Source organism: Fundulus heteroclitus, unplaced genomic scaffold, assembly GCF_011125445.2.
Source record: "Fundulus heteroclitus isolate FHET01 unplaced genomic scaffold, MU-UCD_Fhet_4.1 scaffold_36, whole genome shotgun sequence".
In the NCBI taxonomy this organism is placed as follows: domain Eukaryota; kingdom Metazoa; phylum Chordata; class Actinopteri; order Cyprinodontiformes; family Fundulidae; genus Fundulus; species Fundulus heteroclitus.
Genome location: NW_023396770.1, coordinates 4,054,985 through 4,081,481, shown reverse-complemented (window position 1 = coordinate 4,081,481; position 26,497 = coordinate 4,054,985). Strand labels below are relative to the sequence as shown.

Here is a 26,497-nt window from a genome sequence, read left to right as displayed (position 1 = left end):
AGCTAATCAGGACGCAGGGCTGGAGTTTCATAGATGTGACGTAGTGGAGATGCGACCGTGACGTGAGACTGTTTTGATAGCAATGGCGGCTCATTGAGGAAGAAAGCATTAACATTGATGCTGCTATTTCTTCCGTATTGTCCAATCTACCTAATTTTGTTTCATTAAAAGAACATCAGAGAACAGCTCTGAAGGCTTTTGTTGTTGGAAACGATGTTTTCGCCCTTCTCCCGACCGGATTTGGCAAGTTTTGTTTTCCGGGACGCACCCGTGGCGGAGCGGTTAGCGCGAACTATGTTAGGAGGCCTTTAGTCCTCGACGCAGTCGGCCCGGGATTGACTCCGACCCGTGGCGCTTTGCCGCCTGTCTTCCCCCCTCTTCCTGTCAGCTCACTGTCAATAAAACGCGTGCCACTAGAGCAGCAAACACATTTAAAAAAAAAAGTTTTGTTTTTTCCTGCGTCGCTCTCATCAGCGTCACGGGTTAGCTTCGGTGTGAGTGGTTGAAATAGCACGTCGATAAAGATGACAGACAAGTGGCTTATCCAATCATATGCAAGGATTTTTGATAAGGCCCAGCCTTCTGAAACGCCATTACAATGGATCAGTCACAGATGGATGAGTGGAGCTAGGCGGAGTGAAATACATCTGGCTAGAGTCAGGTTAAGACAGAGGTAGATAAATCTAAGATCACAATTAAATGCAGACCTGTTCCAAATGAAACTTCATAATCAGACTTTTAGCAATCAAATACACATTAAATGACCACTTTCATGCATAAAATTGTCTATGATATTCATAAACCAGATAATGGTTTATAGTGCCTCCACTACTAGCACTAATAAGTCATTAAAATCCAGCCAATCAAGTCGTGCGTTTGAGCAGGAAGAACAGTGCATAAAGAAAACAATCATTAAAGCTCAGTTTGCTTCACTCTGATCTATACTGATGCACTCTGGTCCAAGCCAGAAAGCTGGCATCTCTTCTTCTACTGATGTGACTGCTTGTAGCATCAGGTCACTGTTAAATGTCAGCAGAATAAGGATTATGGGTCTCCGTAGCCGACCAGCTCACCAGCAGAGCATTCTGGGATTTGTAGTATAGGCTGTGAATGGTCTTTCTACCAGTGGGCCGGCTCTAATAGACCCTGTAAATTATCTCATGGTCATATTTGGCCTGCAGGCCTGAGTCTGACCCCTCTGCTGTCAGGGGTCCATTTTGACCTGTTTGGATTCTGTTCTGACTCGGTTTAACTGCTCTGTCTGCAGAGTCTCAGAGCTGCTGGCTGTTAGTGGACTGACTGCAGCTCATTAGCAGACGTCACAGTTCCTCTTTGACGCCTCATGTTGAGGAAATTACATCATGTTGAACATAAAAATATAAACTATAAATAAAACTGTTTTATGTTCTTCACAATCAGACCCTTCAGCTGAAACATGGCTCACTTTAGTTGATCTCAGTGTTACAAGGTAAATGAATTAAATGTAGTTTAAATGCTTCTTTTCTGACTAAACTTTGTGCAACTAGTTCCTTCTGTTTGTGGTTTTCTGTCAGTTTCTAAAAAAAAGCACAAAGTGACAGAGTACGTGATGGGTGTTGGTGTGAAGTTATTTTCATCCATTAATTCAGAGACAAAGAGGAACTAACATCAGTTCTTTCAGATGTGCTGCAGAGAAAAGTCTCTCAGTGTTCAGCAGCTGATAGAAGGACAGGAGATGTTGGTTCTGGAACTGGTTCTGATCGTTGTGCTTCAGTTTGAAGGTAAAGATCTGTTTTCTTTCTAATGAGGCTGAGACAAATTAAAGAACACTTTGGTTTACTGTGATATTTTAGAGAGATATCAGAATTAACATTTAGTATTTGGAGAAGTTCATGTGTGTAGCATTTATTAGTCAATCAGGTTTTGACTAAATATATAAAAACATGATTAGACAATTAAGATTTAATTTTTTTTTCTTTTATCTCAAATATAAAATCCTAATTGTTGACATGATAATGTCTTGAAAAGCTTTTTCCAAGGTTGTATAAAATGAAATTAACATAATAAATCAAACACCATGTAAAATAAATAAACAGATAACATATTTCTAGTTTCATCTTCATGATTGTTTTGTGAAGGATGAAGTGTGTAAAACTTTAATGTGTCTTTGTCTCTGCTGCAGGAACCAGAGGAGGAGAACTTTATCACAGATCTGGAGATGATGTCGTTCTACCTTGTAACAGTCCTGCATCTTCTTACTCATGCTCCATTGTTAACTGGTTTTACAACAGAGATACAAGCTCAATCACTCAGTCAGAGGTTCAGGATGGAAAAGTTGATCAGAGTTCACCTCGAGCTGCCAGGTTAAATGTGGACAGTAAATGCTCTCTGATCATCAACAACATCACTGCTGAAGATGCTGGACGGTACACCTGTCGACTTGGTTCAGGAACCACCTTTGATGGCAGTGTGCTTCTGAGTGTTCTGACCGGTGAGTTTGTAGACTTGAAGGATCTGACGCTGTCAGACTCTTTCCTTCTGATTAACTTTGTGAAATACTTGTGTTGGACAGATGTTTCTGACATCAGCAGTTCTGATGAATATCTGATGCAGTCAGAAGTTAAAATGTTGTTCTGTCAGAGTGAGAATGAATCATTTATTCAGCGCTGTGTGATGCCTTCAACCACACATCAGTCCACACAACTAGTTTGACTTTACAGTCAGATATCTGATATTGTAAAGGTTATTTGATTCAATTTATGATTTTTTGTATATCTAACAATGATCAGATGAAATTAACAAGGTGGTTTTAAATGTTATTTCTGCCCTCAGCTGTCTTTATGCTGAGTGACCTTTGTTGGGTGTGTGCTGCTTCCTGGTTGAGCTAAAGGCGGGGCCAAGCTTTGAGGACCCTGACATCAGGAAGTGGGCTCATCAGAATGAACGTTGTGCTCGGCTGCTGTGGGGCTGTTTAGATTCAACTAGTTGATCTTGGGTTGTGTGGTTAAATGGTTTGATCAAACCTCTGGATCACTGACTTTCATTTGGAAAGATTTGTAGTTTGTCATGGTACCAAGTCTTTGGACCCACATGCAGAACACACTGAGGAGACAATTCAGGCAGGTTTAGGAAAGTTTAAGTATCTACAGCGGAGATTCCTCTGGACATCTGGGAGACGAGGTTACTTTCAGTCTCAAGGATCAGTGAGAACAGTGGGGATGGAGGCTGACTGCAAGGTGCGCATGTGATCCACCGGGGGAAAGTGAGCGGCTGCTGCTGATGGCTCTGGGCGGGAGAGGAGGCTGCCAAGCGGGGAGGCTGGTCGGTGGAGGGTGAGCAGGCTTCAGGTCGATCGGGCTGTGGGCTGCAGCAGGAGGACCGTCAGCTGGACGTCACGCTGGGAGGGCGCTGGGGCGTGGGAAGGTTCCACGGGGGTTGGTGGGTCTCAGAGAGGCTGCGGAGCGGGCCAGTAGCTGGTTGGCTCTGCAGAAGCTTGGAGTTCAGGTGGAGCTCCGGAGTGAAAAGCTGATCCGACCCAGGAGACAGGAGACAAAGCTGGCCGACTGAGTCGTACCACGTATGGCTGACACTCTGGTAAAGAAGTGCTGACAGCTGCCCACTTCTAAGCAGTCCCTGCAGACCAGGAAATGCTGAAGACCTGAGATCAGCATCTCCCCGCTGGTCAGCAGCCTCTTGCGGGAGGAAAAGTGCTGCAGCCAGCCCAGATACATCCACAGCACCCTGACAGTTTAGGTCCATCATGCTGATGAAAACCTGCTCAGATCTGCAATATTAGTGCAGATCAGTCACCAAGTAACATGGAGACAACATCTAAAGTTTCAACAAAGAGTTTTTGTAACTTTTTCACTTTTCTTACTCTACTTTTCTAAGCCTGAGATAAAGTTGTATTTTTTAAGTTTCTAAGTTTTTTCTCCATCTTTCAGACTGAAACAGCAGTTTTCATTTTTCTTCCAGTCTCTCCATCTCCACCAGGTGCTGATCCAACAAAGTATGAAGATTTCACATTACAGTGTTCTCTGGAGAGATTCAGAGGGTTGGGTCCTTGTCCAGAGAAGAGCCTCCTCTGGGTGGATGAGACAGGAAGTGAGCTGCTTGGTGAAGGTGTTGGGTTCAAGTCTGGAGGACAGACTGGCTGTGATTCTTATCTCACTGTGAAGCTTCAGATCAGCAGCAACAGAAGATACACCTGCCAGTTTGTTGAGGGAGACACAGTGAAGGTAGAAGCTCACTACACACCTGTGTTTAAAGGTAGGATGTATTTTATTTAATGAGGAAATGAGATAAAATAACGTCATTTATCCAATTTTTTTGTGATTGTGTTTATTCTATAAAAAAGAGTTTTTAATGTTCTTTAATTACCTGCTGTAGCTCAGAAACACTGAAACTTCCTGCATAAAAGCAAAGAGGACAAAGGTTGTAGCTCCATGAATCAAAGCCAGTCTTTTCATACAGCGGTAGGCTACTAAGTGAGATTTATGGAAGTAAAGAAATGAAAACGTGTGTGAGAGCAGAGTGAAAAATGCCTTTTTGTTTTAAATTAAGATTATAAATAAGCTTTAGATCTTCCGACTCAAATTGAACTGATCAATGAACTGCCTGGTTTTAGTTATTTCCAAATTTGTTTCTCTTTTTTAACCCCCTGAAAGAAAACATAATTAAAGACTAGAGGTGTAACAGTACACATATCTGCTGTGAACATGTCCAATACAGCCCTGTAGGTTTGGTACCATGTAAACTGAACCAATACATTGTTGTTTCATTCCTGAACTCCTGCAGAATGTTTATGAGCCAAACTAAGAGCTCAATGCAACGTTCCTGTAGGGAAAGTTTAAGAAGTGACACCAGAACCAAACAGAGAGGACTCCCAGCTATCACTAAACTCTGCTGTTTGACAGCATTAAGGTTTCTACTGGAGCTGCAGTGGAGAAAGAAAGGTGGACTGAACCAGAACTTTACATCAATGTTCTCAACAGCAATATAGTCTGAAGCTCTGCACTGAATTACTGAATATCAAGCTAAATGTAACCATCACTAGTTCTGGAGAAATATCCACTTAAGTCCAAACCCAGGTCCCTGCAGCATTCAACTGGTCCAAAACGCTGCACAGCTAATGAGAGACCAGAACCTCTGACCAGAGGAGATTTTCACTACTGCTGCATTTTATGATGTATTCAAGGACATATTGTACACTGAATTGCCTGGGTATATATATATATATATATATATATATATATATATATATCATGATACAATATATATCTCCCCACAATATATATTGTATCATGGGGAGTGGTGGCCTAGTGGTAGTAGTACCCGTTTCTCTCCCCACAGACTGCCACTATGGCTCCCTGAGAAAGACCCTTAGCTCCAGATTGATCCCTGGATGCCACTCAGTGTAGGCAGCCCACTGCTCCCTGACTAAATCTACTAAATCCTGATGTTTGTGGACCGTTACACTCCTATTATTAACTGTAGAGGGTGATTGGTGTGTTGGTTAAACAGAGCTGCTGTTTAGAGGAGAAAAATGAAAAGAAGGAAGTCAAACCAAACAAGAAGAAACAAGATCAGCGTCTGAAGCTTAGAAACGTCCACAGAGACTTCAGACTGTAGGTTATGTGTTCAGTCAGTACCCAGGTTAGATAATATACTAAGTTTTAAACTAACGGCCACTAAATCAGCCAGTTCTTCAGTATAAACTGAGGTTTTATTACAAGTAATATTTCTTTTTGAATTTTTTTCAATAGTAATATTTTTTTAATTGAGAAACGTCTTCAACTAAGGAAAACAGGTCCAGTTGCTTTGTTTTTTACTTTTTTGGAAGTAATATTTCACACTAACACACTTTTAAAGGGAACAGGGGGGATGGACAATGGTACCGAAGGCAGTGTCGGCCGGACCTCCTCGCGGGACTCGGAGGCTCAGACGTATGGATAAACTGTGGGCACAGAAAGGAGAGGTTAGACGCCGGCAACGGTGCGTGTCCAAGAGTGTGCAGCCATGCTTACCACTCAAGGGGAAGAAAGCCGGCAGAGAGTGGGTCCAGTGACGGAGTTTAGCTGGTGATGATGCTGCAGCGGGCCGGCGGAGCAGGTGGCTGTGTGGCAGGCCGGTGGAAATGTCTCTTTGGGTTCAAATTATGACCTATAATACATTATTTTATTGAAATATTCTAGTAACAGATTTTTTATTCAAATTACTGTTTTTATCCTTGGACATATTTCATACTTTAAGTGAAAACTGTCAGAAAAGCACAGAGACTAATATTATTAACAGTTAAATGTTGTATAAAACATTCTTTCTCTGCAGTTATCAGGGGAGAAGGAGTCCATATCTACCACAGAGCTGGAGATGATGCTGTTCTGTCCTGTAAAAGACCTTCATCATCTCTCTCATGCTCCGCTGTTGACTGGTTTTATACGAGAGCTGAAAACATGGAGCGTCAACATGAAGTTCATGGAGGAAAAGTTCAGAGTTCAGCTCGAGCTGCCAGGCTGAGGTTGGACAATAAATGCTCTCTGATCATCAACACCATCACTGCTGAGGATGCTGGACGTTACACCTGTCAGCTTTGGGATGGAGGACGCTTTGACACAGATGTGTATTTAAACATGATGAGCAGTGAGTGATCTAAACTCATTGACTTTTATACCTGCTGATATCAGTCCTTCTTAACAGGGATGGAGGTCTAGAGACCGTCCTTGGCCTTGAGGAAGTTTTATCCCGGTCTTGGAATATAATGTATTGGTCCTGGGATCAGCCTCCTACTAATGGGTCTTGAAAATAAACAAAAAATTCACAATATTCATTCTTTTCAGCCCCATTTCAGAGCGCAGCCTAATCCCCACATTCTGTGGATTTGCTTTGCTGTTTTTTACAGCTGCTGTTCCACACAGCCTGAGCCAGAATGCATAACTGCTCTGAAAAGCTGCTCAGCTAACGGCTAAAGTTCCCTTAGAAAACAAATTTGTAAGCGCATCAATTCCAAAACAGCAGTTGCTTTGTGAGTGGTGCGTTTAATGCAATGGGACGTTATACAACTAATCCACAGATGTCACAATACACTTGTTACGCCCCCAAGGTCTAGGGGTTCAGGGGCAGCAACATAAAAATGTGTCCAGAGACATGAGTGTAATAAAAATGTTTTTTTTTACAAAAATAATGGGTTTTAACAAACACAAAACAACCCAATTTAACACAAAATAAAGGTCTGATAATCTTAGCAGTGCTTAGTGTAAATTAAATTACTATGTGTTTAACCAAACTAGGAAGCACAACTAATTCAAAATGGGCCCAAAACAATTGAAACAACCAAAGATGGGGGAACAGTAGTGATGTTACGTGATGTGCCGAGGCTTCGAGGTGTGTGTCGAGTAATGGAGGGGGCGTTTCCGTAAAGCGTGTATCGAGGCTTGCTTCATTTGGGGGAGGAGCCGAAAACGATGACGTCCGAAGCCTCGCTGCCCGGCTGTACCACGTGACTGCTTCGGGAAGTGGCTCAGAGTTTGCCAGATGATCGGTTCATTCAGAACCAGTCATGGCTGCACGCTGGATCATAAAACAGTTCTGCTAACCAGATGCAGTTTAAAACGCCACTTGGTCTGTTTATAAGTTTCGTTTTTATTAATTCTGCATTTTTTAACTACATGCACCGTATTTTTGTGCCTCAGCGCTTGCTCCTCTTCCCCCTCCTTTCCCTCGGAGCAGGTGCTTTTATCACTGTTCACCATTCAAAACGTGAATCACTACGTTTAATGTCCTCACATCGGTAGCAACGTGTGCCAGTTAAAGTCAATAGGAGAGTTACTAGCTGTGTTTAATGCTCTTTTGTTTTTAACAACAGAATCAGTGGCGCTTCGGTGGGCTGCTGCCTTGCGCTTTAATTCAGGTGCGCACTTTTAAGGGTCATTTTAAAGAACTTGGAACATCTGGGGCTTCATCTCAGACCTGTCAGTACCCCTGTTCCCTTTATAGAAGCCCTTTACAGTATTTAGTTATGCATTTTCCCCACTGTTTATCCCTCGCACGCAGCGCACCAACGGGGGTAAAATCCACCCGCCTCACCGCCGCACTGACGAGAGCAATAGAAATTTGTCTGGTCAGCGCGGCGACTGACTGAGAAACCTGTCGCTGTGAAAGGTGATGATAATGTTATAAACTGTAACTGTCTAGAAGTGCATTGAGCTGAAAAGAGGGAGACGTCAGCAGCTGGATCGTGCGTAAAGACGCAGCGTGAACCTCTGTGTGCTTCAGTGTTGCTGCTGAGGGGAAAATGTTGACCATTATCCCCCCCGCCCCTCTTAACTTTTGATCAAAGTTGAGAGGTCTGATAATTACACACCATACCATATCACATGACACTACTATTTTGGGAATAATTACACACAGAGAATACATTCAAACAATATTTTATTATACACATATGTGTATACACAATTTATGTAGAAAAATGATTTCGTTCTACACCTTTTGTGAAGTCATTCCCAAGAGTAATAATAGACAAAAAATCAATGCATCACACGTGTTAAGATACAGCTGGCTGTGATTATACACCTGGCCAGTAGGTGGTTTCGTGTGCACATGAAGCTCCAAGAAATGAACCCTTTATCGAACCAGTTGGCTCAAGTGGTTCAATGCCTCATGAGGCTTCATCTCGCCATCACTAGGGAACATCTTAACAAAACCCACTTCCTACTAGCTATCCCCCAAAGAAGGAATGAGTTCTGGAGTCTTTTATACTGGTGCAGGTGGGTCTCATCAGCAGTCTGATTGGCGTTGCAGTCCTCTGCTGGTCCAGTGAGGTTGCAGCTCCTCTGCAGCCTCCCGGCAGCCAATCAGGTAGGTGCTCCGCCTAGCTCCACTCACATACATCTGGGACATCACCCGTTGAAAGTGATTTCTCCAACCAATTTTATGGTCTGGCCAATCAGGACGCAGGGCTGGCATTTCATAGATGTGACGTAGTGGAGAAGCGACCGTGAGACTGTTTTGATTCAACAATGGCGGCTCGCATCGAGGAAGCAAGCGTTAACATTGATGCTGCTATTTCTTCCGTGTTGTCCAATCTACCTAATATTGTTTCATTAAAAGAACATCAGAGAACGGCTCTGAAGGCTTTTGTTGGTGGAAACCATGTTTTCGCCCTTTTCCCGACCGGATTTGGCAAGTTTTGTTTTCCGGGGCTGCAGACGCGGACGCGCCCCGGAGCGGTTAGCGGTTAGCGGTTAGCGCAGACCATATTAGGAGGCCTTTAGTCCTCAACGCGGTCGGCCCGGGATCGACTCCGACCCGCAGCGCTTTGCCGCCTGTCTTCCCCCCTCTTCCTGTCAGCTCACTGTCAATAAAACGTTTTTTTTTTCCTGCGTCGCTCTCATCGGCGCCACGGGTTAGCTTCGGTGTGAGTGGTTGAAATAGCACGTCGATAAAGATGACAGACAAGTGGCTTATCCAATCATATGCAAGGACTTTTGATAAGGCCCAGCCTTCAATAAAGGCAATTCCTATGGAGAGGTCCCAGATGTATGTGAGTGGAGCTAGGCGGAGCGATACATGCATCTGGCTGTTGTCAGGTTAATGGTTTGATGCATTACATTGTGACCAAAATTGTGAAGGACCCCCAAGTAGGCTGTCTTGCTGCCTGTTGACTTTCCCACATGTGAAAGATCGTTTTGTAATCAAATTTAATTTATTCACTTTGAAAAACAACTGCTGTTGATTAAAGTGCTGCAGATAAAAATTACACATTACAACAATCATTCAAAGTTAATATAAAAACTAAAAACATTACAAGAGTAAATTAAACCATAACTTGATGCATGCTAAGTGCTGCATTAAAAACCACCTACTTCAAAAGGATTGAAGCTACAATGTTTACATCTAAATCAGCTCTGGGATTTTACAGAGAAGACTTCTACTGTATCCTAGACATGGCAGATGCACAATTTACTCAGAGGTTTATGCAACCAGGCATTCAAACAATAACAGAACTGGAAAACCCCTCCCTGACCCTCATTACAAATGTTGCACAAGGTTACAAAATATCCTAAGATTTTTGATGATTATTTAATACCCAGAAGTAGTTTTAGTTGAAGAATGGATCTTTTTAAATCTGCGTTTTGGGCTTTAAAATATTACTTTTTTTCAGACTTTAAAAAAAAATAAAAAATCACTTTTTGGGCATCAAGGGCATCATGTTAACAGTATAATCAGAGAGACTCTGTTATGTAACATATTGGCAGATTTTTACACAGGGAAAAATATTTTTACTTTATAAATTTTAACATCAGGCCTCCTGAATGATGCCCGCTAACCTGAGAAAGATGAACAGACGCTCCTCAGCTGAAATTGGGAGCCTGTAGTTGTCCCGGCTGGAAATGCGGGCACTGGTGCCGGTCAGCAGGTTGCCTACCTGGGCTCAGTGAGACGTAAATAGCGCTGAAAGTGACCCTCGTCTACGTGCAGCTACTGCAGTAGCTTTGCCAGAGCCTCAACACTCTGATGGACTTTTATGTGCACAAACATCCAAGTTCAGGCGTTGGATGGATTTTCGGTGCTCAATAAGAGTTTGGTCTGAACGCAGCATAATTCTAGAGAATCGGTCTTGGTCTTGGAAGAACCGGCCTTGACTCCATCACGGCTTCTTAACCCTGAAATTCCTGCATGGAGTTGGCTGTTTAGATCATGTGTTGTTATCATCTGAGTAAAACCTGGACTTATAATCAGTATTTATTTATTTAGTTGTAGTAAAGGTTCATGTTTAATACTTATATCGGTCCACCGTTATCCTTCCTGGAGATCAGGGTTCAAATGTCAAAAAACAGCTTAACTTCTTCTGTGCAGAACATTTCAACTCCAACAAGTAGGACACTAACTGCTGGATGATCTTCAGCTGCTTCCTCCACTGAGAAATATGACCTGCTGTAAACCAGATGTGAAACATCTCAGTTTACTGTCCATTATTTTATGTGTGAAGATAAAATCACGTAACATGAATGTTTTAGGAGTTGGAGAGAAGATACTGATGATTTTGATGAACAATCCTAACCTGACTCTAGCCATATGGATTTCGCTCCGCCTAGCTTCACTCACATCCATCTGGGACATCTCCCATAGAGAGTGATTTCTCCAACAAATTTTATGGTCTAGCCAATCAGGACGCAGGGCTGGAGTTTCATAGATGTGACGTAGTGGAGAAGCGACCGTGACGTGAGACTGTTTTGATTCAACAATGGCGGCTCGCATCGCGGAAGCAAGCGTTAACATTGATGCTGCTATTTCTTCCGTGTTGTCCAATCTACCTAATATTGTTTCATTAAAAGAACATCAGAGAACGGCTCTGAAGGCTTTTGTTGGTGGAAACCATGTTTTCGCTCTTCTCTTGACCGGATTTGGCAAGTTTTGTTTTCCGGGGCGCGCACGTGGCGGAGCGGTTAGCGCGGACCATATTAGGAGGCCTTTAGTCCTCAACGCGGTCGGCCCGGGATCGACTCCGACCCGCGGCGCTTTGCCGCCTGTCTTCCCCCCTCTTCCTGTCAGCTCACTGTCAATAAAACGTTTTTTTTTTCCTGCGTCGCTCTCATCAGCGTCACGGGTTAGCTTCGGTGTGAGTGGTTGAAATAGCACTTCGATAAAGATGACAGACAAGTGGCTTATCCAATCATATGCAAGGACTTTTGATAAGGCCCAGCCTTCAAAAAAGGCAATTCCTATGGAGAGGTCCCAGATGGATGTGAGTGGAGCTAGGCGGAGCGAAATACATCTGGCTAGAGTCAGGTTAGAACAATCCACCGTCATGTAAAAATGTTTTGTTCTTAAATCAGATAAATCTAAAGCAAACAGAACATGTTCTCTGCACCATCTCATCCACAGCTTCCACTGACTGGTCTCCTCTGAGCTTCATCATGATGATTCTGAGGATCACAGCACTGATCCTGATGGTTGGAATCACTGTTGGTATCATCAGAACCAGAGGTGAGGAAACTGAACTACAATGGAGACACTTTACAGAATTATGATTTTAATCACTTTATTTTCCTTCCATCCCAGGAAGCAAAAAGCCACAGAAAGACATTAATGTAAGTGAAACAATCCAGCGTGAAAAATACCTTCATAGAGCTTTTACACATAGATTCTAAGTCAGCAGTTTGTAACATTATTTAAACATTATTACGTTAAACCTTTTCACCTTCTACTCTCTGCTCAGATTCTGTTTGCACACAACAGATTTACAAGCTGCTGCAGTAACAAGGTTCTGGGTTCAACGCCCAGTTGGGTTCGTTGTTCTTAGAGTTTGCATTGTTTCAAATATTAGATTAAGAATCTCTGAATGCTGTTGATACAAATATTGGAAAGATCTTAAATCCAGAATGAGATTAAAATATGTTTAACTTTGTTTATTATCTTCTTTTTACCTTAAAACATATTAGAAGATAAAGATTTATTGAACATAAATGATATAAAACTGTTAGTTTACCTGAGTAATAAATAGAAAAGATGCTAAAAAGGGTTTTCTCTGTGGTAAAATTAGCTATAATTTGACATTTATCTTTAAATGTTCAGGATGTTTATCTAACTGTATTATCCAGTTAATGTTTGGTTGTATCTCACAGGTTCATGATGCTGTTGATGACGACCCAGTGGACTATGAAAATGATGAAGAACGTTCTGCTGCCGCCACACTCTGCTGACCTTCATCACATCAATTACAGTTTATACAAAAATAATGTTTTATTTTTATATTTTTATCTATAGGCATGTTTGGTATTTTCCTTGTATTTCCTCATGAATTAAGTTGAAACAGATAAGCTATTTTTCTCTTGGTTCTGTTTATAATTTATGATGAAGGAAAATCCAAAGTTTCTGGATTTGTTCACAGACTAAAATCCATCTGGAGGCAGACAGATCCACAATCAAAACACAGAAACTCATCACACAGCACTTAGTTAATGTGTTGATGTCTTAATTACTCCATATAGATTGTGAAAAACGCAGATAATATTCATCTATATTGTTATTGCAACATTCATTCCAATGAAATGTGTTCTCTACTTTTAACCCATCCCTTAGTAGAGCAGTGGACTGCCACTCTGCAGCGCCTGGAGAGCTCAGGGACCCACAATGGGAGTCTGTGGGAGTTAAACCCAGAACCTCCGGGACACAAAAGCAATCCTGTAACCACTAGGCAACTAGGCCACCACTCCCCATTCTAAGATTATAATTAAATGCAGAACTGTTCCAAATGAAACTTCATAATCAGCCTTTGAGCAATCAAAGACACATTAAATGGCCACATTGGTGCATAAAACTGTCTGATATTCTTAAACCAGATAAAAAGTCTGATGCCTCCACTACTAGCACTAATAATAACTCATTAAAATCCAGCCAATCAAGTCGTTTCTTTGAGCAGGAAGAACGGTGCATAAAGAAAACAATCATTAAAGCTCAGTTTGCTTCACTCTGATCTATACTGATGCACTCTGGTCCAAGCCAGAAAGCTGGCATCTCTTCTTCTACTGATGTGACTGCTTGTAGCATCAGGTCACTGTTAAATGTCAGCAGAAGAAGGATTATGGGTCTCCATAGCCGGCCATCTCACCAGCAGAGCATTCTGGGAGTTGTAGTATAAGCTGTGAATGGTCTTTCTACCAGTGGACTGGTTCTAATAGACCCTATAAATTATCTCATGGTCATATTTGTCCTGCAGGTCTGAGTCTGACCCCTCTGCTGTCAGGGGTCCATTTTGACCTGTTTGGATTCTGTTCTGACTCGGTTTAACTGCTCTGTCTGCAGAGTCTCAGAGCTGCTGGCTGTTAGTGGACTGACTGCAGCTCATTAGCAGACGTCACAGTTCCTCTTTGACGGCTCATGCTAAGGAAATTACATCATGTTGTACATAAAAATGTAAACTATAAATAAAACTGTTTAATGCTCTTCACAATCAGACAGCTGAAACATGGCTCACTTTAGTTGATCTGAGTGTTACAAGGAGAAAGAATTAAATGTAGTTTAAATGCTTTTTCTGACTAAACTTTGTACAACTAGTTCCTTCTGTTTGTGGTTTTCTGTCAGTTTCTAAAAACACAAAATGACAGAACACGTGGTGGGTGTTGGTGTGAAGTTATTTTCATCCATTAATTCAGCTGAAAAGAGGAAATAACATCAGTTCTTTCAGATGTGCAGCAGAGAAAAGTCTCTCAGTGTTCAGCAGCTGATAGAAGGACAGGAGATGTTGGTTCTGGAACTGGTTCTGATCGTTGTGCTTCAGTTTGAAGGTAAAGATCTGTTTTCTTTCTGATAAAGCTGAGACAGATTAAAGGACACTTTAGTTTACTCTGATATTTATAGAGATATGAGAATTAACATTTAGTATTTGGAGAAGTTCATGTATGTAGCATTTATTAGTCATTCAGGTTTTGATCAAATACATAAAAACATGTTTAGAAAATTTGGCTTCAACATTTTTTTCTTTTATCTCAAACATAAAATCCTAATTATTGACATGATGATGTGTTGAATAGCTTTTTTCCAAGGTTGTATATAATGAAATTAACATAATTAATGAAACACCATGTAAAATAATTAAATGGCATGTATATTGTTTCACTTTCATGATTGTTTGTGAAGGATAAAGTGTGTAAAACTTTAATGTGTCTTTGTCTCTGCTGCAGGCACCAGAGGAGGAGAACTTCATCTTTATCACAGATCTGGAGATGATGTCGTTCTACCTTGTAACAGTCCTGCATCTTCTTACTCATGCTCCATTGTTAACTGGTTTTACAGCAGAGATACAACCTCAAGCTTTCCGTTGGAGGTTCAGGATGGAAAAGTTGTTCAGAGTTCACATCGAGCTGCCAGGTTAAATGTGGACAGTAAATGCTCTCTGATCATCAACAACATCACTGCTGAGGATGCTGGACGGTACACCTGTCGACCTGGTTCAGGAACCACCTTAGATGGCATTGTGCATCTGAGTGTTTTGACCGGTGAGTTTGTAGACTTGAAGGATTTGACGCTGTCAGACTCTTTCTTTCTGATTAATTTTGTGAAATACTTGTGTTGGACAGATGTTTCTGACATCAGCGGTTCTGATGAATATCTGATGCAGTCAGAAGTTAAAATGTTGTTCTGTCAGAGTGAGAATGAATCATTTATTCAGCGCTGTGTGATGGCTTCAACCACACATCAGTCCACACTTAGTTTGACTTTAAAGTCAGAAATATGATATTGAAAAGGTTATTTCATTTAATTTATTATTTTTATATCTAACAATGATCAAATGAAAATAACAAGGTGGTTTTAAATGTTATTTCTGCCCCAAATGTCTTTAAGCTGAGTGACCTTTGTTGGGTGTGTGCTGCTTCCTGGTTGAGCTAAAGGCGGGGCCAAGCTTTGAGGACCCTGACATCAGGAAGTGGGCTCATCAGAATGAACGTTGTGCTCGGCTGCTGTGGGGCTGTTTAGATTCAACTAGTTGATCTTGGATTGTGTGGTTAAATGGTTTGATCAAACCTCTGGATCACTGACTTTCATTTGGAAAGATTTCTAGTCTGTCATGGTACCAAGTTTTTGGACCCACATGCAGAACACACTGAGGAGACAATTCAGGCAGGTTTAGGAAAGTTTAAGTTTCTACAGCGGAGATTCCTCTGGACATCTGGGAGACGAGGTTACTTTCCGTCTCAAGGATCAGTGAGAACAGTGAGGATGGAGGCTGACTGCAAGGTGCGCATGTGATCCACCGGGGGAAAGTGAGCGGCTGCTGCTGATGGCCGTGGGCGGGAGAGGAGGCTGCCAAGCGGGGAGGCTGGTCGGTGGAGGGTGAGCAGGCTTCAGGTCGATCGGGCTGTGGGCTGCAGCAGGAGGACCGTCAGCTGGACGTCACGCTGGGAGGGCGCTGGGGCGTGGGAAGGTTCCACGGGGGGTGGTGGGTCTCAGAGAGGCTGTGGAGCGGGCCGGTAGCTGGCCGGCTCTGCAGAAGCTTGGAGTTCAGGTGGAGCTCCGGAGTGGGAAGCTGATCCGACCCAGGAGACAGGAGACAAAGCTGGCCGACTGAGTCGTACCACGTATGGCTGACACTTTGGTAAAGATGTGCTGACAGCTGCCCGCTTCTAAGCAGTCCCTGCAGACCAGGAAATGCTGAAGACCTGAGATCAGCATCTCCCCGCTGGTCAGCAGCCTCCTGCGGGAGGAAAAGCGCTGCAGCCAGTCCAGACACATCCACAGCACCCTGACAGTTTAGGTCCATCATGCTGATGAAAACATGCTCAGATCTGCAATATTAGTGCAGATCAGTCACCAAGTAACATGGAGACAACATCTGAAGTTTCATCAGAGTTTTGTAACTTTTTCCACATTTTTTATTCTACTTTTCTAAACCTGAAATAAAGTTGTATTTTTTAAGTTTCTAATTTTAGAGAAAGTTTCTTCTCCATCTTTCAGACTGAAACAACAGTTTTCATTTTTCCTCCAGTCTCTCCATCTCCACCAGGTGCTGATCCAACAAAGGATGGAGATTTCACATTACAGTGTTCTCTGGAGAGATACAGAGATTTTGGTCCTTGTCCAGAGAAGAGCCTCCTCTGGGTGGATGAGACAGGAAGTGAGCTGCTTGGTGAAGGTGTTGGGTTCAAGTCTGGAGGACAGACTGGCTGTGATTCTAATCTCACTGTGAAGCTTCAGAGCAGCAGCAACAGAAGATACACCTGCCAGTTTGTTGAGGGAGACATCAGGAAGGTAGAAGCTCACTACACACCTGTGTTTAAAGGTAAGATGTATTTTATTCACCGAGGAAATGAGATAAAATAATGTAATTTTTTTTTGTGATTGTTTATATTCTATATAAATAGTTTTAAACCTTATTTTATTATCTGCTGTAGCTCCATGAATCAAAGCTAGTCTTTTCATACAGCGGTAGGCTACTAAGTGAGATTTATGGAAGTAAAGACATGAAAACGTGTCTGAGAGCAGAGTGAAAACTGATAATTCAGCTTTGTGGATTTTCTTTTATTTACCTTTGAAGCATTTAGGATGAATAATAATGTACAAATATGTGACATTTTGTTTTAAATGAAGATTATGATCAGCTTTAGATCTTCAGACCCAAATTGAAATGATCAGTTAACTGTTTTTAGTTCTTTACAAATTTATTTATCTTTTTTAACCTGCTGAAAGAAAACATTATTACTAGAGGTAGAACAATACAGCTCTAGGATTGGTGGCCTAGTGGTCAGAGCGTTGCACTTGTGTCCTGGAGGTTCTGGGTTCAGAGTGGAAGATCCACAGACTGCCACTATGGCTCCCTGAGAAAGACCCTTAGCTCCAGATTGATCCCTGGATGCCACTCAGTGTAGGCAGCCCACTGCTCCCTGACTAAATCTACTAAATCCTGATGTTTGTGGACCGTTACACTCCTATTATTAACTCTAGAGGGTGATTGGTGTGTTGGTTAAACAGAGCTGCTGTTTAGAGGAGAAAAATGAAAAGAAGGAAATCAAACCAAACAGGACGACCCAATAAATTTAGAAACCATTTTCTTTTTTCACTGGGGAAGACTTGAGAGTAACGTGACCTAATTGAAAGCCAATGTAAATGAATAGGCCAAATAAAATGTAGGACTGAAACATATTGAGGAGCCAAATAGTGACAACACTGTGTTTCCTCTTTTGGACCAACGTGGATATTCCACTTATTTCAGTGAGACTGTTTTCCACAGAGACTTCAGACTGAGAGTTCTACATCTGTTTAGTACCCAGGTTAGATAATATACAGAGTTTCAACCCACAGCCCACTAAATCAGCCAGTTCTTCAGTATAAACGGAAGTTTTATTACAAATAATGCTTAAAACTACTGAATTTGTGAAGAAACTGCAGAATAATGTCACATTACCTACTTGGTATTTATATACTTTATGAAAATGTATTTAACTTTCTGTAGTTTGAAAACAAAGATCTGTTTGCTTTCAGCTGTTGACCTACAAGACATACCTTTTATTAAAAGGTTCTTGTAAAATACTTAAAAGATTTAAAGCTAGGGTTGGCAATTTTTCTGGAAGTTTCCCCAAGTCCCTTTTTGAACAGGTCTGCAGCTCCATCAGAAATATTTTTTTTTACTCGTTTTTCAGAATACATAATGTATTGATTACTTTCTGGATGGACTTAAGATTTTACCCAGTATAATAACAGGTGGTTCTGATCCGGATTACCAACTATAGCTTTAAGTAAAACTGTCAGAAAAGCACACAGACTAATATTATTAACAGCTAAATGTTGTATAAAACATTCTTTCTCTGCAGTTATCAGGGGAGAAGGAGTCCATATCTACCACAGAGCTGGAGATGATGCTGTTCTGTCCTGTAAAAGACCTTCATCATCTCTCTCATGCTCCGCTGTTGACTGGTTTTATACGAGAGCTGAAAACATGAAGCGTCAACATGAAGTTCATGGAGGAAAAGTTCAGAGTTCAGCTCGAGCTGCCAGGCTGAGGTTGGACAATAACTGCTCTCTGATCATCAACAACATCACTGCTGAGGATGCTGGACGTTACACCTGTCAGCTTTGGGATGGAGGACGCTTTGACACAGATGTGTATTTAAACACGATGAGCAGTGAGTAATCTAAACGCATTGACTTTTATACCTGCTGATATCAGTCCTTCTTAACCCTGAAGTCCCTGCATGGAGTTGGCTGTTTAGATCATGATGTGTTGTTATCATCTGAGTGAAGCCTGGACTGGAACCATATTTGTTTTGTTATAGATTAAACAATAAATTTTAAATAAATTTAATTAAGCTCACTATCCATCTGATAATGAAGGTTTAATGTCATTTTATTATGTGTATATATATATATATATATATATATATATATATGTATGCTGACATCTGTTATTTCTTGTTGCAGTTTTTAGTTTGTATTCTGCTGTTTTAACTTCTGCATTGCAAGTTTTGTAACCTTTGATTCTTTTAACAGGAGTTCCTGCCAACAGGACCATCATCTTCTTCATCCTTGGAGCAGTGATTGGGGTTCTGCTGCTTCTGGTGGTTTTTGCTGCTGTTTTCATCAAACTCAGGAAAACCAGAGTTAAAGAGGATCAAAGAACAACAACAGGTACTGGATCTTTCAAAAGAAGTTTAATCTTCAAAGCCAAATTTATAACAATAAGTTAACCTGCAGGACTCTATAAGTGTAAAAACATGAAAAGTAAATGTAATCAAAGAATTCAGGAAAACTAATGCAGAGAAAAAAGCTTCCCTCTGTGATTCTGCAGAGTGTTCCTGTTGTCTGAATGTTTCTTCTGGATGTTCTGTAGGAACAGAACCTTTTAAACAGAGTCCATCTCTGACCTTGACACAGTTTATGCACAAGAGTCGAGAACAGGGACAGACATTTTGACACTGACTGTACCCACCAGAACAATTCGCTATTTGTCCCTCTTCCATCAGGTATATGATTCAGGATCATTAAATAAAGATATAATATATTCAAAAATAGCTTTTTCCCCAAAGCTGTTACGGTAACCGCCCCCTGCTGAGAATCAGGAGACCATCAGTTACATACATACTACAGGTTCCACAGGTTCTTGATCAGATAAGAAATATTTACACTGTCCTCCACATTCTAATGTCTATTTACACACTTCTGGTTCTCAGGGAGAGTTTTTTTGGACTTCCATGCAAACTGCACAGCTCTGTAACATGAAGATCTAGATAAGTTGCACAGGGCTTTGTCTCTACATAATCATGAATGTCTAATTTATTCATTGTTTAATCCTCCCTGATTTATTCTGTGTTTTCATGAAGGATCATAGTAGATGTACACAATGTAACCACAGACAATCATATTTATTCCAGCTTTCCTGCAAACCGATGCTCTTATATCACCCCTTAGATGTTTAGCAGCTGTTTTAAACAACCAGTGGTGCTTGTGAAAACTTCACAATCCCATTCAGTTTATCTCTAATCTGCACCAAGTGCTGGAAAACAGGCTGCATGCCACAAATCTTTGCTCTAAAGTTCTTGATCTCCTGCAGAAGTTGGGCTTGACATCAATTGGCAAACATGAAGCTCTTCACTTGTCAGAGAGATATTTATCTCTCACTTGCTAAAAAAAAAAAAACAAGCACTAGCTGTAGCCCTGCTGTTGAAGAGGAACAGATGGAGTTGGGTATAAGATTAGATTCAACTTTATTGTCATTACACAGGTACAGGTACAAGGCAACGAAATGCAGTTTAGGTCTAACCAGAAGTGCAGGATAAACAATGGTTCCATAAGTACAGGACATGGGTTTTTACTGAATAAATATAGATATGGATACTATTATAAACAGAATTTTACTGATATATATATATATATATATATATATATATAAACTACTGCTGTGTAAAATGCTGTGCATCTACTAGTTTTTCAACCAAGCTTAGCTTTTAGCATAGAAGGTGCAGCGACCTGTGGAGCTTCGTGCAGCGTTGAGCTGAACTTCCTGCACTGTTGAGCTTTGACTTCAAGCTTTGAGCTCAGTGACACATTGGGTGTGCAGTCTCCCACAGCTGAGGCAACTCTCCAAGTCCTTTCTGCTTTAGAAAGTACACTGACTGCTGTTTCTTTCTGAAATAATCAAATTCCTCACACTATATATTTATTTAGTTGTATTTGTTAGTTGTTATGGTGAACTGGTCATCTTCTATGTTAGTTTCTCTGAGCGCAAAGAGCTGTGATCATATTATTTTTAGCATATTTCCGTTCCTGACATCTAACTCTTGTGAAAGACTTTTCTCAGAATGAGGAAGAACTGTTTCCATAGTTACCACAGTGTGGTTCACTGATAGTAGTTCAAAAATAGAAGACGCTGGGTGAGATTTACAAGCCTTACAAGGACTTACAAGCTTCTGCGTTACATTAACGCACAGTTTACTGAGTGTATATAGCTTCTGTATATATACCCGTTTCATTTTATTGTATTTTTATTTTTTGTCTGCACCGTCAACACCAAGTCAAATTCCTTGTAAGTGGATACCTACTTGGCAATAAACTTGATTCTGAGATGATTAAAATATGTTGATGGAAATGATTATGATGATTTCCTTTCTTTTGATCCAGAAGATCAAGACTCAACCCCTGAAAGTTTTCATGATGTGAGTATTGGCTCATATTAATTTTCTATAGTTCAAATTTTCTATAGTTCAAAGACGACAGAAGTTCTGATACTTCTGTCGTCTTTGCTGCTCATGAAGTGAAAAATTACAGGAAATGAACTCAGTTGCTTCCTCTTTTCTAAACTTGTCAGAACACAAAAAGCTGTAGCACTTAGTTTTGAAACAGCAGCTATTTAATGCTGCAATTCACTGTTCATGATACAAGCAGTAGTTGATTTTGATGAGCCAGTTTTGTTTTTGACCCACCACATTACAATTTTTATGTTTTAATGTCAATGTAAAATCTGATGTTCAGTTCGTAGCTCTTTAGACCAGACACACTTGTGTACTGAGGCTGAGTGTTTGACAGGACTGGTCCCAGGTTCAAATACCTTCCTGGGCTTTTTGTTCAAAGCCTTCTCCGTCCCTCTGTCCCTCATTTCTGTTCAGAAATTGTGAAATGGGAAGCATTTAATAACCAGGGTTAACAGATTCATGTTGGTTTTGAGTTTTCTTTATTCCCTTTTATTTTATCTAATTACCTTCTTTCTACCAATTGTTGGAATTGGAGTAATTTTGTGACCTTCATGGTGCGTTAACGTCACATGATCCAGTTTTGGCTCCTACGCTGTCTGCAGACATGACACTGTGCAAACATTTCTGCTTTGGTATCATCCATCCAAAGAAAGTTGTTCCAAAAGTATTTTGCTTCTTTCAAAGGTAAAATATGTTTACATATGAAAGAAAATAAATAGTTCAGGGAACTCACCTTTAAAGAGTAGGAAATTATAAAATATGAAACCTTCCTTTGGTTAGTTTGCTTCACTTTCACACTGTCATGTAGAAAACTGTCTGGACAAAGTCATGCAGTTACATCAGCTTCTCATTGGGGCTGCATGACAGGAAGCTGCCCAGTATAAGCTGTTGGCACGGCAACAATCTACCCATCATGTTGCACTAGACTCCTTGGCAGGAGTAATATTATCTGCAAAAAGACATAGATTGTCTTTACTTTCACAGTTGCTAAAGGTTTATTGTCCATTTTTTCTCAGGAGAAGGAGGAGACCAACCTGACATATGCCACTGTTGATCACTTTAATCCCAAAACTTCTAAGAAGATAAAGGTAAGAAACCCAACATGCATTGCAGATGTATAAAAAAGCATTTTAAATTTGCTTGACTTTGGATGTTGTGATATCAATGAATGATACCAGTTTTCATTTTAGCTGAGGATTGAGTGATGTTATCTTTTGTGGGCAACGATTTCACAAGATTTAAGGGGTTCGTCCTGTAACCGGCAGTCTACCTAGTAGCCTTCACTACCTATACCTGCACTTTATGCTAAATCTCTCTGTACTGCGGGGGTCTCACAGAGCTGTTCTCAGTTCCTCCCTGAAAGCCACACAACTTTCTCTGCACAGTGGTGCAGTGGGTAGCGCTGTTGCCTTGCAGCAAGAAGGTTCTGGGTTTGAGTCCAACCCTTGCATGTTCTCCCTGTGCATGTGTGGGTTCTTTCCGGGTACTCCCACAGTCCAAAAACATGACTGTTAGGTTAATTGACTTCTCTAAATTGTCCTTAGGTGTGAGTGTGTGCGTGGATGGTTGTTGCCCTGCGACAGACTGGCGACCTGGGTGTACCCCGCCTCTCGCCCAGTGAACGCAGGAGATAGGCACCAGCAACTTCCGCGAGCCCATGAGGGATTAAGCGGGTCAGAAAATGGATGGATGGATTTTGAAGTATTGCATTAGAAAAGGTTGATGGAAACAGAAAAATTATAATAAACTTGTTTCCTAAAAACGTTTTTACCCTCACTTGAAGTGGTTTTTGACTTTTCCCACAAAAGTCAAAAACCCTTTATAAGGGGCCGATATTTGTTTTTGATCAGGGTGAGAGCGGAAAAACCGACATTCAAATAGGTAAAGGGTGGTGAAGGGGATCAGGACTCTCATGGCTTTGGCGGACACATGGGGAAACTTGCTCTCGACACTTAACCAGAATCGCGTAATCGTCATTTCCACCAGTCTCTGCTTTAAGTTCATATTTGAGCTGAGCTCAACAAGAGCCTCCTCCTCTTGGATGCTCAGTTCATTGCGGACTGTGGGTGGGAAAGAGAAGGGGTTTCTGCAGCACTGGTTTCCCAGTGGCTCCTCTCCAAAATACTCTCCGAACTGATCACGCAGCCCGTTCAGATGCGCGCTGATGACTGGTTTCACAGAGTTCAGCGGCAGCGCTGTCTTATATTTCTTCGTGCCTCCCCTGTGAGTCTTTGGCGCCCCCCAGGGGAGGCGCACCTCACCTATTGAAAACCACTGATTTAACCAGTTGTAGTTCACTGAAACACCGTTAGATTAAGCTTGTAGTCCAATTTATTGTGACCTGCTGCTACTATTTCACCACAATGTACTTTCCTTTGTAATGGTTTCTCTTTTTATGTTCTGCTCATGTTCACCACTTTGAATTATATTGTTACTGAAATGTGCCATATAAATAAACCTGCCTTGCCTTAGATCATACTAGTGATGGGTCAATGAGGCGTCATGAAGCTTTTCGACACATTGCCAAACTGTATTGATACTGTGCCGATACTGTGTCACTGAATACTGACACCTGCTGGACCTTAAAAATCCCTACAGGCAACCTGGTTGACAGAGTTAACTGACACTGATTTGATGACCACAATACACAATACAATTTAAATCAGGGGGCGATGTGGCACAGATGTTTGGGAGTTTGTCTGGCAACCGGCAGGTTGCCGGTTCGATCCCCCACACTGACTGTCTCTGTTGTTGTGTCCTTGGGCAAGACACTTCACCCACATTGCCTGCTGGCGGTGGTCAGAGGGCCCGGTGGCGCCGGTGCATGGCAGCTACGCCTCTGTCAGTCTGCCCCAGGGCAGCTGTAGCTACTAACATAGCTCACCACCAATGTGTGTGTGAATGGGAGAATGACTGAACTGTAGTGTAAAGCGCTTTGGAGGTTGTCAAGACCAGATAAAGTGCTATACAAGTACAAGCCATGTTGCATTGTATTATTTTATATTTTCATGTGAATTAAACATATATTTGATTTTTTTTTTTTAGATACAGTCAATAAATAATGTGAACGAGGACACTTGTGGACTGGCTTTTTTATTTATTTATTTTTACAAATTTTTTGATCGTGCGCTGTGTTTAGTTACCTGACTGATACAATCTGTTCTGAAATCGGACATGCTGAGTATGACAAAGGGAGGAAGAACTACTCAGAGTAGCAGCTTTCTACTCAGTGTAGATCAGCCGTTTTTTCTGAAACGACGCTCAGAACAAAGACGCACAGCGCAACCCGCCCAACCATAAAGGCGTCTGCCTAACCAATCAATCAGTGGTGTGCTCCGATCAGCACCTGGCGACTGTGGTACACCATCACACCAGAGTTGCAAAATGGTTAAAATTAACCATTATTAGCCGTTATTTTGTTTACAGTTCAGCTTGGATTTTATTTACTGCGCAGCATAGCTTTGCTGTGCGCGCTGCTGTGCACGAATGCACACGCGTGCAGCTTAGAGGGAAGAGAAACAGTTTGGCGCGTCAGTCAGTTCGAAACAGTTTCTGTATCGGTTACGTGAGTTTTCCGTGTTGATACGCGCATCGACACGGGTTTTGCTCTATGAGCTCGACACATGCGCCGACGCATCGGTGTTGCCGGACCCATCACTAGATCATACCTCTCAAACTCCTCCTTTAAGATAACTTCTACAACGCTTCTCCTCCCATCGACACAAAGGTAGAATAGCTTGAACCCTGTTCCTAGCTTCCAGGCTTGCTACCTTTCCACCTTTTTCTTCTGCATCATGTCAGCCAACTCTAGCCTTTCCTGTCATAATCCAAACATTCAAATCTCCTAGTCTCAGGCCTAGTCTTGCCTTTCCTGTATTCATTGTCTTACAGACATATCTTCTTGTTCTTTACTGACTGATTGCGATAGTCCAATTCAGCCAGTACCCTGTCTGTCACCAGCACTTTGGCAATAATTGACTAATCTGCTATTGAGATAATGTTCTGCATTTATCCTGGCTTGGTAAAGGCACCAAACAGGACTCAGGACACTATGCCCCTTTGAGGCTGCATTGTTAAATATGACGTCTTATGATTGTGATTTCACACAAATTTTGTGGTGGAGCCTTATTTTATTTTAACATTTTAAAACATAGCAATCATACAAATGGTGGTCAGACTAAACTGTTAACAGGAAATATTTGAAATGATCACATAGATACAAGTGGAAAGTCTTTCAAATAGAACTGAAACAGTTTGTGGTTTCTGTGCTGCAGGTCAAACAAGATGAAGACATTGTGACTTATTCTGCTGTGAGGACTAAAAATAAGACTGAGGCGAACATCGACCCCAGCAGTCTCTACAGCAGCATTGCTAGGACAAAATGACCCAAATAAGGAAATGAAACATCTCATCACACTTCTGCCTTTGTTGAAACTTTTTACAAGAAGTGGACCATTGGATTTAAGTTTTAGTGATACTAAACCATTCGTTATGTGTTGCAAGTCTGTTGTATTTAAGTAATTGTAAAGATCTTAAAGCAGAAATATAAAGTTACTGAGTTGTATAATTTAGGTATGTGCTGGAAAATCTGCAGAGAGAATATAAGATCAGACTGTAGGCTAAAGCCACAAGAAATGTGAGACTGTTCTAGAGTCACTAAGAAACAGCCCCCTCACAGCAGGGTGCCAACACTGCTATAAAGCCATGCTCCCCTCTGTTAGCTGCACAAAAAAGGCCCCTCTCACCTCTTCTCCATGGACCACTGCTATCAGGAGAAACCTGAATGTAGTTTGGTGACCCACAAGCATGTGTACTGTCTGCTTTCTGTGAATCAAGGCAGTGGTGATCTTTCTAAGCTGTGCAGGAGAAAGCAGACCCGGGAGCTGAGCCACAACTCTGCTTTGGCAGATATCCCCACGCACCACAGGCTGAGCGCAGCCCACCGGAGACTTGTGTAAAGCTCGCCCAGGCCTGGTTTCCACATGAGGGCTTTCACCCTGAGTTAGTTGCTTCCTCGTCGCCGTCTCCAACTGCTTCAATCGGATGCACAAAAGTCAGGGAAAGTTAGGATGAGCTTAATCATTTAAAATTTTCTTTCCACTGTTCTTGACTGAGGTTAAGAACTAGAGGTAACAGGCTAAGCTGCCCGTTAGCATTATTAAAACAAAGCTATACTGTATATAATGTAATTTGAGTTTGTTTTAAGGTTTTGACAAACTTTATTTCCATAAAAGGTTTTGTACACTGATGGAACAATAATGTTTGTGTTTTCTGGTCCACTCATTTCAGCAAAATATATTTTGAAAGTCTTTTTAAATAAAACTCGGAATGTGTGC

General features: G+C 41.5%; 1 protein-coding gene across 3 annotated transcripts; it reads left to right on the top strand.

Moving 5' to 3' along the window:
- The first annotated feature begins 1,673 nt into the window (after window positions 1-1,673).
- On the top strand, window positions 1,674-26,414 carry LOC105924527. Of its 3 annotated transcripts, XM_036130477.1 has the most exons (9): window positions 2,775-3,215; window positions 3,955-4,248; window positions 6,307-6,618; window positions 16,466-16,759; window positions 18,288-18,599; window positions 18,964-19,101; window positions 21,091-21,125; window positions 22,178-22,249; window positions 25,436-26,414. In XM_036130477.1, the coding sequence occupies exons 3-9, from the start codon at window positions 6,432-6,434 to the stop codon at window positions 25,544-25,546; spliced, it is 1,149 nt and encodes a 382-aa protein (XP_035986370.1). In that variant the 5' UTR covers window positions 2,775-3,215; window positions 3,955-4,248; window positions 6,307-6,431; the 3' UTR covers window positions 25,547-26,414. The 3 variants fall into 3 exon arrangements, with proteins under 3 accessions (XP_035986369.1, XP_035986370.1, XP_035986368.1); XM_036130476.1 differs by lacking the exons at window positions 2,775-3,215; window positions 18,288-18,599 and adding an exon at window positions 1,674-1,760; XM_036130475.1 differs by lacking the exons at window positions 2,775-3,215; window positions 3,955-4,248; window positions 6,307-6,618 and adding exons at window positions 14,035-14,267; window positions 14,664-14,978.
- The last annotated feature ends 83 nt before the right edge of the window (window positions 26,415-26,497 follow it).